This window comes from Mytilus californianus, unplaced genomic scaffold, assembly GCF_021869535.1.
Source record: "Mytilus californianus isolate M0D057914Y unplaced genomic scaffold, xbMytCali1.0.p SCAF_10, whole genome shotgun sequence".
Lineage (NCBI taxonomy): Eukaryota > Metazoa > Mollusca > Bivalvia > Mytilida > Mytilidae > Mytilus > Mytilus californianus.
The window spans coordinates 76,552,105-76,564,812 of record NW_026262582.1 but is presented as its reverse complement, the minus strand read 5'-3'; the positions used below and the strand labels follow the sequence as shown (position 1 = coordinate 76,564,812).

Here is a 12,708-nt window from a genome sequence, read left to right as displayed (position 1 = left end):
TGAAACAATGGACCCAAGGTGATGACAAAATCTTTTATTGACTTTAATACATCAAATAGAAAGAAATGTGACCTTAGAAAAAGATGAAGTAATTAAAAATAACTACTAAGTAATGATAGAATTACAATGTTAACCAAGCGGTTCATTTGTACTTATTGGCATGACCAGAATAGTTTTAGTATATCTAAATCAAATAGGTTCTTCTGTTCCAGGTAAAAAAACCAAGATATATTCCATGTAATGGGAAGCACAGTAGAGACAATTTAATGGAAAGAATAGATGTATATATAAAATATATGCATTTTTTTCACTTGTTACAAAGAACCACTGACTTAAAAACAAGTGTTGAGAAGAAAGTTAGTCCTCATTCATTATGTGATTTAATAACATCACTACTATAGATGTATGTCCATTATCTGTTGCAATCTTTAAAGGGGATTCCCCATCAAGTCTACACATCTGTGTATCTGCACCTTTTTCTAACAATAAATGTACAATATGCTCATGTCCTACTTCACATGCATAAAATAATGGCGTGGTGCCATCTTCTTTTTTTATGTTGATGTTAGCATTGTGGTCCAGAAGACAATGAACTACATCTATCCTACCTATAAAACAGGCTATGTGTAATGGAGAAGAACCAGCTACTACATCAAACCCATAATCTACTGACTTCTGTCTGACATAATCTGTTCCATGTGATGATGTATTCTTCACGAGACTATCAAATAATTCTTGTTTTTCTTTGTCCAATGTTTTCCTTTGAATGTTATTAAATTTATTTGTTAAACACTGTTTACTCATGATAAAGATATTACAGTCAGCATTATTCTCTAACAGTAACTTTGTTATCTCCATGTTTCCATTAACTGCACTGAAATATAAAGCATTACCACCATCATATGTCTGGGCATTGATGTTTGGTTTATGTTTCATTAATAGCTTAACTGTATTGGTGTGGTTTAAGCCACACGCCATGATCAGTGGTGTAAAACCATACTTGTTACATAGATTAATTTGAGAATCCGTCTTTAACAGTAAATTCACTATAGCAGTATGTCCTTCCTGACTTGCCATGAACAGAGGACTACAGCCTTCCTTGTCACATAGGTCAACATTAGGATCCTTTTCTAACAGTAGCTTTACTATATCAGTATGTCCATTCTGACTTGCGAAAATCAGTCCAGTGTTCCCATCATCTCTACACTGATCCACATCTACATCATTACGTAACAACCACTGTACAATATCAGTATAACCATAATAACAAGAACCTACCAGTGGAGTATTACCTGATGCACAGTCCTCCTTTGGTTTCACTATATCCTTGGTATTGGCTAATGTAACTTGTTTCGATTTGTGTAGTTGTTTTAAGTACTGTAATAACTTTTGTCTGAATAATGATACTTTCAAATTAGTGTTACCGAACACATCTGACCCCTTTCCTGCTGACCAGTCCTTTATTAGCCTAACTTAATATGATTCTAAATAATCATCTGGTATTTCAATTATGAAATCTATGTTACTGTTCTTATCATCTGGTGATTTTTGCCATATAAAACGTTCATGTACTAAGCCACTTTCACCATGATCTATCAAACATTCAATCATTTTCTGACCAAAGTAATGAGCAAGGAAGTCAAACAGTTTATCATGTACAGTTTTATAAAAACCATTTTGATTACAGATAAATGTACCATCTAGGGTATCAAGTGCTTTCTTTAGTTTTGTCTTTGATGTAATTCTGTTGATTTCAACGGCATCACAAATGTCTTCTATAATATGTTTTTGTTCATCAATCAATTTACCCTTGAACCATTTTTCTTCTAGCTGATTGTTAAAGATAACACATAAAGCCAGACTACATATTCTCAAGATCCCGTCATCACCATGCCAACATAAATTGTCTAGTTCATTCTGATAGACATTGAATGGATTTTTAAAAAAATCATTCAAATCTTTGTTTTTATCACCATCATATAAAGAGCATAACAGCGGAAAGAATTCACTATCTAGTGATAACTTATCAATATCGCCCAAGAATGAACCAATATATGTTTTTGCCAAAACAATTTTTTCCACAGATGTAAGACATAACTTATCTGATATTAAATTACATTCACACGATTTGAAAGGTAACAATATATTAAACTTATCATCTTTATAGACCTGTAATCTACAAGATACAATAATCTTACAACATTTGTCTGCAATAACTCTGTCAATCACAGGTAACAGTTGCTCCCAGTTATCAATCTGTTGTTGGTTGGCAGTGAAATTTCCACAAATATCATCTACAACGAAGATTGTCTGTTTACCAGGCTGATAATAAGTTCTTATGTCTGTTGGTGAGTACACTGGTATTATATTGTATCCCTCCTTTTTTAAAAGAAGTGCTGCGTGTCTTGCGATAAATGATTTTCCAACTCCTGATGGGGCAGTTAATGTCAAGCAACTGTGGTCCTGTAAACGTTCCATGACGTATTTACTAGCTCTTGTAGACACGAACATCTTATCTTTCTTTTCCCAGTCTTCTATTTGGTTTTTTATCAGCTCTGAAGAATATATAAGTGTAGCTTATTAAAGCTAAGAAAATTACTATTTACATGTCGATCCAAATATACCTTATCATACCTTACAAGTTTACCTTATTGCTGAAGACTGGATGGTTACCTGTAAATGTTCATAAACGTGTCCTTATGAGGATATGTGTCTCATTGAAATGGCCATCATATCTCATCTGCTTGTTTTCATAAAATCTAGATAAAAGATTGTCTTGGTTAAAACAATAGTTTATTGTCAAAACATTCAAAGTTATGTACAAATGGTTTTGTAATTCCTCCAAAAAATTGTTTGACCTTGAGTTGAACTGTATAAGGTTAGAAATCATTTTCAATAGTATTGAACACATTGAATTGAGGTGTTGTATACATGTACTATATAAGTAAAGCCATATAGATCATGAAAAATAATCGTCAAGGTCAATGTCACATAAAGGTCATGACAATACGCAACACACCGTCCCAAGTATCATTAGTCAGGGTAAACAGACAAAAGATGTATAATTTGCCTTCTGAGATCTGACTGTGCAGGGGATATGCTGAGAGTACATGTACTTTACTAGTTCTTCCTTAACCCTATAATGTTGGACTTAATATTAGAACAAGAGTGAAAATGAGAGGGGTGTACTACAAGTATCACATAAACTTTACATTATTAATAATCAAATCTAAACGATGTCAATTAGGTGAAAGTCAAATATACTCAGTTTCACAGCCATGTAAACTTCAAGGATCCAATATACCAAATATGTCTTAATTCCACAATTGACAAAATAATTTAGAGGTTCTGACTAAATATCAAACATACAAAGCGAAATGCATGTCCAGGGATGGCAAATGATGCAGTCGTTTGTTGTTGTCAAATTATCAAATGTCATTATACATTTACTAATAATATACCTCTTATATTCTTTGGAATTATTTCATCAACCTCACTTTCCATTTTCTTAAATTTCTCATCACGTTCCGAATTTTCTTCTTTTTCTGAAATTAGAAAAGAATATTTAAATTATGGTTCATTACAGAAGAAAATTGTTTAAAAATGCGTTCTACTAACATCTTTTCATGATTACTTCAAATGCATCATAAGCACTTTTCAATTACCACATTAGGAACGCTCTTATGTAATTATTTGATACCTCGTTGTACATAGTTACGTTATTCCAATTATAAGTAATATTTCAAAGGGTATAACATATATAGTATAATATTTGACCAGCACATATTTTCGAAGTGTAAAAGACATTGCTGATATTAACCTATGTTATAATTTTTATCCTGGCAAAAATTGGATACATATGAATGCTATGGCATGGTATTGGTTGCAAAAAATATTTTTTTTCATTTATATGCAATATTTTTAATTTAATTGGTATATTTCTTCATTTAAATGCAATATTTTTTTATTTGAATGGTATAATTTTTCATTTAAATGCAATATTTTTTATTCAAATGGTATAATTTGTCATTCAAATGCAATATTTTTTATTTGAATGGTATATTTTTTCATTTAAATGCAATATTTTTTATTCAAATGGTATAATTTGTCATTCAAATGCAATATTTTTTATTCAATTGGTATAGTAGTTTTTTTATTTATATGCAATAATTGCATTATGGGAAATTTTTTGACGTCACAAGGTCGATTTTGCAACAACGTTTGTGATTGGTCGGTAATTGTTTGGATTTCTCCACTTTCTTTCTAAACATGAGTGACCAAGAATTAAATAAACGTGTCGGAATATCGCCTCTCTAACTAAATTTGGCGTTCATGCGAGTTCGTGCACTGGCTGTTAATACCAATAATAATTATTAAGTTGACAAGTAATAATAATTAATTTGACACACAACCTATTCATGGATAGAAAGAGATGCCTGCGTGCATGGCAAAAACGCCTCAAATGAAAACCCTACTCTACTCAGTCTACACATTCAAATAAAAAAAAAAAACAGCTAGCCCCGTCTTTTTTGCTACATGTAGAAAAAAAATCACCTAATTACGACAGCAGAACCAGAGACCCACAAGAAGAGACCTGAGCTGTGATACTCCGGAACTAATTCTTTAATAAAGACAATTCGGGGTAAATTGGAACCAGTTACTAACCCATGTTACAACAATAGTCCTATGACATAGGACGTACCCTGTATAAGGCGTGAACTGCATATTTTGGACTATCTATAATATGTGCTCTCATGTCATATGCCGCAAATCATTTTACATTTAGGATTCGTTGCTGAGGTTTTTTTATTGTTCCCATCTCCGAATCCCTTAAATAAATTTTTTTTTCAAGCCCCACAGTAGTTCAATAATTACTATATGTCTTTGCATAAATAAGTATGCAGGGCATATTTCAAAACATATTTTTCTTCAGGACTTTTAAATGATTTACTTTTCAATACTGCATTTGGAAAGGGGGGGGGTTATACAAGAGTATTTTGTGACACAGTATATAATATAATTAGATTCAAATCTCTAATGATTTGTATCCAACAAATTATAGAATTGTACGTTTAGCTATTATCTAGATACATACAAAATGTATATAATAAGATACATTTAACAGCGGCGGATCCAGAACCTCTGTGTCTAGGGGGGGGGGGGGTCAGATTTAGATATTTGTATAGAGATGTATATATGCGAGTATTGGCAGTAATGGTTATGGTGTGTGTGTGAGGGGAGGGGGAGAGTGTTCAGATCAAAGATCGTTTCTATAATTCTATATCTTTTAGTTTTTACCATTTCACTCTTTTCTTTATCCTTTGATTTCTATTATATTTGTCCTAAACACGCGTGAAATATTTGCCACTGGACATAAGGCAACCAAAAAACAATCAACGTATTCTTCATATTTCATCATTTTATATATGTTATCTATAGGTTTGGTCCCGCCCCTTATCTATTTTTCGCACATTATTCTCTCTATGTAAACCCAATTCCTGTCCTGATAAATGGTGACTCATGCATAGCATCATATGTGGTTATTAAAACAAGAAACATATTCATATTATAATAATTTACTGTATGCTTGGACTTATAGATAGATGTCATTAGTCCCAGATCATGTAATAAAGTAGGTCTATAAAAATATAATAACATTTTAATGATGATTATATATATGTATATATATTTAACAATGCCAAATTTTTTGGAAAAAAGGGTAGGGGCAAGGCGTTTTTAAAACATATTAATAGGGCGCATTTGTTTGTTCTTCGGTAGTGAGCCAGAAGAAGTCCATTTCTGTTTTTTTGCATTGGGAAGATCTACTGGCTCTCTTCCATCTCTTCTTTTTTTATAGGTTGTTTAGACGGCAGAGGCACATAACAAATATGGCGTCGTTTAGTCTAAATGACATTAATAAATTTATGAATGCAGATATATTAGAATGTGAGCTGTGTATAAACGTTTTTATGGTATTAGTAGGACATCCCTGTAGGACGATAAGATGAATAAATGTAAGAACTACACGGACAATAACAGTTAAGGGACTATTATTTGATATTCTAGGGATGGGATTTTGATTGATTGGTGTTTAACGCTACTTTCAACACTATTGGGCTATACCGTGGTGGTCACTTTAATTTATAGACGAAGGATGGAGAACGGAAGAGAGGGCATTATTATTCATTTTAATCTGTCGCTAATCATGCCTTTTTTTCAGTTCTTATACCAGGCAACCATATTCATATATGAAATCCTTCTGTCCCCCACCCCAACAAATAAGTAAATATCAAATGGTTTTCCTCTTATTTAACACAAGTTTAAATTGATTGATTGTTTGATGCTAATTTTTAACGCCCAGTGACAAATATTTCATGCTTGTTCAGGAAAACACGAGTTTAGAAGTCAGGTATATAATATAAAAACGAAGAGATGGGATATGATTGCTAATAAGGTAACTATCCACCGTAGTTCAAATATGAAGTGGAAGTAAGCAATTATAGACAATCGTAATGCCTTCAACAATGACAAAAACCTATTACTGTAAAGTCGTCTTTAAAAAGCCCGACATGAAAAGTGTGAACAATTTAAACGAAAAACTAAAGGCCTAATTATACATAAGAAAACAATTTACAAAATATCAAATATGAGTCGAGACATGAACCAACGACAACCACTAAACTACAGGCTCCTGACCTGGGACAGGCAAATAAAGAATATGGCAGGGTTAATATAAAAACGAAGATGTGGTATGATTGCATATAAGACAACTCTCCAAATTACACAGAAATCAACAGTTATAAATCACCGTACGGCCTTCGACAATAAGCAAAGCCTACACCGCATAGTCAGCTATAAAAGGCCCCGAAATCACAAATGTAAAACAATGCAAAACGAGAAAACTAACGGCCGATTTAATGTACAATAAAATGAACGAAACACAAAAATGTATATCACAGCGACAAATGGCAACCACTGAATTACAGGCTCCTGACTTGGGACAAGCACATACATACAGAATGAGGCGGGGTTAAACATGTTAGCGGGATCCCAATCCTCCCCAAACCTGGGACAGTAGTGTAACAGTACAACAACATATTTGTGAGCACTCAACCCATTCCGAAGCTCTGACAGTGGTGTAACCGTCCAATAAAAGAACAACCTGCACTTATCAGTTGCAATTAGATTAACTCCAAAGATCGGTAGGAGATACACAAAAAAACCCTAATATTTAGACAATAGACACAAAGCACCGACATTAGAGTATTTGCAATTACTGGAAGTTTGCTCATAGCTCATTACAACTAGTACTGAAATAAATCTTGTTCTCCCAGACTGAAGTATCCCTCAGTACACAACGCGCGACAAAGAAATTATAAAAAAAGAAAACAGTCTGAGGAACGTCTGATTTACGTTGTATATAGATATAAGAAGATGTGGTATGAGTGCCAATGAGACAACTCTCCATCCAAGTCATAATTTGTACATGTAAACCATTATGGGTCAAAGTACGGTCTTCAACACGTAGTCTTTGCTTACACCGAACAACAAGATATAAAGGGCCCCCCAAAAATGACCAGTGTAAAACCATTTAAACGGGAAAAATCAACGGTGTCTCATCTATTTAAAAAAACGTTATACATGCATATAGATCCATAAATAATGAAAGTTTTTGAAAAGTGGTGGTCCGAACGTTTTGACCATCGAAATTTTGAAATAGAAATAATAGTTAGGACCAGAAGATTTTAACAGCCAGTGCAGAACTCGCACGAACGCCAGATTTAGTTAGAGAGGCGATATTCTGACGCGTTTGTTAATTCTTGGTCACTCATGTTTAGAAAGAAAGGGGAGAAATCCAAACAATTACAGACCAATCACAAACGTTGTTGCAAATTTGACCTTATGACGTCAAAGAATTTCCCATAATGCAATTATTGCATATAAATAAAAAACTACTTTACCAATTGAATAAAAAATATTGCATTTGAATGACAAATTAAACCATTTGAATAAAAAATATTGCATTTAAACGAAAAAATATTGCATCAAATGAAAAAATATTGCATTTAAATGAAAAAATATACCATTCAAATAAAAAAAAATGCATTTGAATGACAAATTATACCATTCAAATAAAAAAATATTGCATTTAAATGAAGAAATATACCAATTAAAATAAAAATATTGCATTTAAATGAAAAAAATCAAATTTTTGCAATCAATACCATGCCATAGAATGCTCACAAAACAATTTTTCATATAATAATTATTTCCGAGGGGCATAACTCGTTTTTGAACAAATAATCCGCACTGAGTGTTCAACTCTCTACACATATTGATAATATATATATAATAAAGATTTTAAAACAATCTGACAGGAATAATACACCTAACAGCTCTAAGGCAATTCACAATAAAATCAATATTTACAAGGGGTATAACTCTATAACAAATTTTTGATTGGCATTGCTTTTTTTTTTAACTTTTTAAAGACATAGCAAATACAAACCTTTGCTTTACGTTTGTACTCATGAGAGCGTTTACAATGCAATTTCCCATACAATACATGTCTCCAAGATACAAAACTCTTAAAAAAATATTTGCTCGTCACTAATATTTTAACTCGTGAAAGATATGGTAATATAAACCTATGATATAATTGTCATAAACATCTGGTAAGAATTGAACGTATGAGAGCGCAATAATGCAATTTCCCATATGATTGATGTTTCCAAGGGACATAAATCTTTTTTAAAAAGTTGTTCATCACATATTTTTGAACAGGTCAAAGGAATTGCTGATATAGGCCTCTGATAAGTTTCATAAAAATCTGGAAAGAATTCGACACATGAAAACACTAATAATGCAATTTTCCATATAATTTATGTTTGCAAGGGGCATAACTCTTTTTTTTAACTTGATCGACACTAATTTTCGTGCTCATTCCAGGCATTGTAATTTAAACCTATGATATAAGATACATAAACATCTTGCAAGAATTATACAATTAAAAGCGCTAACGGCGCATTTTTTTCAGTTTCACTGTACATCGTGTTGACACTGAATAAACCTTGATATGTATATGCCATGTTTGTTTTGAGTCTCTTGAGTAGTTAGATATCGCATGGTAATTTGTTTTAAAGATATCGACTTTTCTAACATTGTTAGTCTTGACTTACAGTTTATCATCATCACATCTCAAGGAGAAACAATAATGAATATATGCATATGTTCATGAATTGATTACATATACATATTTAATTTGTAGGGGAAGTGATTTTCCCCTATACTAACTATTGTGAATAGTTATCTAATAGGCAATCATACCACATTTGTATATTGTTACTGCCAATTATTGTTCTTTATATTGGATAACAACAACTGATTTTCACCCTTTAAGGGAATCAGAAATCTTTTTATGTTAGTGTGATATCTCATTTGAACTTGTTTCCAAATTTGTCAAAACTGTAGAAACTGCAACAGATGAAGTCATACACAGCAGATATCTATCATTCAGGCCATGTGATTTTGTCTGCAAAAACAAACTATTGATTGAATAAGTAAAACTTGAAATGGGTATTTCTAAAAGACATATGTCATGCCCCTTAAAAATATTGTGTATTCAATAAATGACAAATTGATTCTTTTTTAAATAATACTGAGAGATATAGAGTGTCAAATGCAATAATGAAGAAGAAAGAATTTCTCCTGCAGATAACTTCAATTTTTTTTTGGACGGTTGCTGTTATTGCTCTTATTGTTTTAGCCTTTGTTTCGTGACTACTCCCTTCATAGTACCTTTTTTACTTTGTCTTTCGTCATGTACTTCGAAGAGATAACAAATGTTCTTCAGCTATTTGAATTCATATCACTAAGATTACCTTTCAAACTATCAAGCATCCTTTGGACCTGTTTTTGAATCACAGTGCTTAGTATTGTTTCTTTTACACATGGATCGTTCTTTTGATTAATTCTTTCCAATACCTGTTAACAAATCAAAGTAAACATGCAATTGATTATAAAGAATAAATTTCTATTCCAAACATGAGAGCACTAATCCCGTCATCTTATCTTGTGTTTATTTAACTGTATCAAAAATGCAAAGTCCATAACTCTTCTTTAATTGTCGCCTGGTATTTCTATGCCCCCCCTGCACTGCATTGCACTGAAGAAAATTATTACAATTTCAAAGAGGCTGAATACAAATAATGCTTTCAAAATGTAAAATGTGAGTTTAAATCATTGCATTACCTGCCATGTGCAATTTAGCCTATATTAAAAACACAGAAAACATATCTTAATTTTCTTCATTGATTCGAATTGTCTTTGTAGTCTCACATCTCTTAACAAAAGAAACCATACCATCTGAAACTGAAAAGGCACCGTAGACGAAATTGGCAGGTCATCACGCCTGTAACGTGTACGAACTTTCGGTTCAATTTAGAGGGGTTTTTTTATTTACTATTGTAACGACCACAAGTTACTCTATGTGTACACGAATGTTTCTTTCATAGTTTTCTCATAACAGTATACCCCGCTACATGTAGCTCATCCGTTTACGTTACTGGTAGAGAGGGTTCGGTCTGTGCTTTCGCTCCAGATCTTAAGACAGCATACTTGACAATACAAAGAAAGGATCAACCAATATCACGAACCAATCAATTAAAATTAAGACAGGTGTCAAAAACCAAGAAATGACAAGAAATGACGATTGTGCCAAACATTGACTTGCTCATATAACAAATATTCAAGATTCATAAAACAGTTCCATATTTACTAGGCAAAGACAATAAAATGCACAAATATCGTGATATGTTCATATAAAATTTAATCCTAGAATTTCAATACATTTTCGAAGGATAGTTTGGCAATCTAATAGAATTTTAGATATTTCCGTACACTTTTAATTAATTTAACAATTTTCATCCATATCGCTATCAAAATGTACACTATCACTTTATAAACCCGATGGCTGGCTAAATCATAAAATCTATAGTTAAAATGACGAATAAAATGAAATTCAAAGTACAACTTGCCAGTACGCAAGTTTTACCAAATCTTAGGAAATATTTTCCACACGAGGTTTAAATATCTGGTCTAGACCTCACGTCTCAAGCACGAGAAAAACGATTCCTGCGAAAAGTGAAAGGACAACCCGAGTTATTTATAATATCATAAAATAGAGAACGGGGATTTACGATGACCCATAAACGTTGTACTGTAACATTGACATGTACCATTTAGTTTCCTACACATATTTACTTTTGTAATTACATACATGTTTATCATTAAATATCTTTTCTAAACAAAGCCCTCTTGTTGTTTTATTCACACTTCATTTTATAAACGAATGTCATGAACCCCACATCTCATTATAAGCCAATGATAGCTAATGTACTCCTATACACAGCAGAAAGAATGAAAGAAAGAAGTCAGGGTATTTCCTTTATACTACAGAACGTATATTTGACTTCTAAATACCGGAAACAATATTGGTCAGAAATACAGGTGAAAACGGGTAATTTTTTTTTTCTGAAATCACGAATTTGAATTTGAATTTTAATTACTGTCTGGTATTTAGAAAATCCCGTGTGAAAGCAGAATCTCATGGGTATACCTGGCAGAATACAAGTCAGTTGACAGGTATGAGAAACTGAAAATGACAAAGCACAATCAATATTCCTTTTACAGTCCTTTTGTTCACATGGTACAAATGAGGTATCTTTATGAAGATTCTTAACAAGATTATTGTTTAATCAGATTTAAATTGACCGTGCAGACAAACATATCAAAGTTAATGGATAGCGTATAGAAAGTGTAAACTTCTGAAAATAACTTACTACCATTACTGTTTGAACAAATTGTTGATATTTATCTGAATCCATTGACGACATTTTAATGATCTTTTTATACCAAGACTGTAGCCTATATAAGTCTGCTGCTAAACTGGCATCATGGCTCTCTGGTTCTGTATCTGAAATCTGTACAGCTTTAACCATAGAAACTAATGTAACCAGTGTCTGGAATCCAGGTCTGTTTGTTAGCTGTGGTACTGTGGCTCCTGTAAGATAAACCATAGAAACTAATGTAACCAGTGTCTGGAATCCTGGTCTGTTTGTTAGCTGTGGTACTGTGGCTCCTGTAGGATAAACCATAGAAACTAATGTAACCAGTGTCTGGAATCCTGGTCTGTTTGTTAGCTGTGGTACTGTGGCTCCTGTAAGATAAACCATAGAAACTAATGTAACCAGTGTCTGGAATCCTGGTCTGTTTGTTAGCTGTGGTACTGTGGCTCCTGTAAGATAAACCATAGAAACTAATGTAACCAGTGTCTGGAATCCTGGTCTGTTTGTTAGCTGTGGTACTGTGGCTCCTGTAGGATAAACCATAGAAACTAATGTAACCAGTGTCTGGAATCCTGGTCTGTTTGTTAGCTGTGGTACTGTGGCTCCTGTAAGATAAACCATAGAAACTAATGTAACCAGTGTCTGGAATCCTGGTCTGTTTGTTAGCTGTGGTACTGTGGCTCCTGTAAGATAAACCATAGAAACTAATGTAACCAGTGTCTGGAATCCTGGTCTGTTTGTTAGTGGTGGTACGTTGGCTTTTGTAAAAAAAAGACATGACAAATAAACTTAATATATATATGATATCTAGCACAAGAAATGTTTAGTCATTTACAAGTGATAATATTTGTATTTGATCTGA

General features: G+C 32.8%; 1 protein-coding gene across 1 annotated transcript; it reads right to left on the bottom strand.

Moving 5' to 3' along the window:
* Positions 1–357: 357 nt before the first annotated feature.
* Positions 358–11,999, bottom strand: LOC127719179 (ankyrin-3-like). Its single transcript, XM_052225203.1, has 4 exons — positions 11,841–11,999; positions 9,882–9,984; positions 3,462–3,545; positions 358–1,292 (listed from the first exon to the last, which is right to left on the bottom strand). Exons 1-4 carry the CDS (start codon positions 11,997–11,999, stop codon positions 358–360), a joined length of 1,281 nt encoding a protein of 426 aa, XP_052081163.1.
* Positions 12,000–12,708: the final 709 nt, after the last annotated feature.

Excerpts from the sequence above, each read along its gene's own strand:
- LOC127719179 (XM_052225203.1), bottom strand. The coding sequence starts at position 11,999 with ATGGTTAAAGCTGTACAGATTTCAGATACAGAACCAGAGAGCCATGAT. Across the intron at positions 9,985-11,840 it reads TTGTTCAAACAGTAATGGTA|GTATTGGAAAGAATTAATCA; the intron begins GTAAGTTATTTT and ends ATTTGTTAACAG. Across the intron at positions 1,293-3,461 it reads AATTCCAAAGAATATAAGAG|GTAATACTCCACTGGTAGGT; the intron begins GTATATTATTAG and ends ACTGTGCATCAG.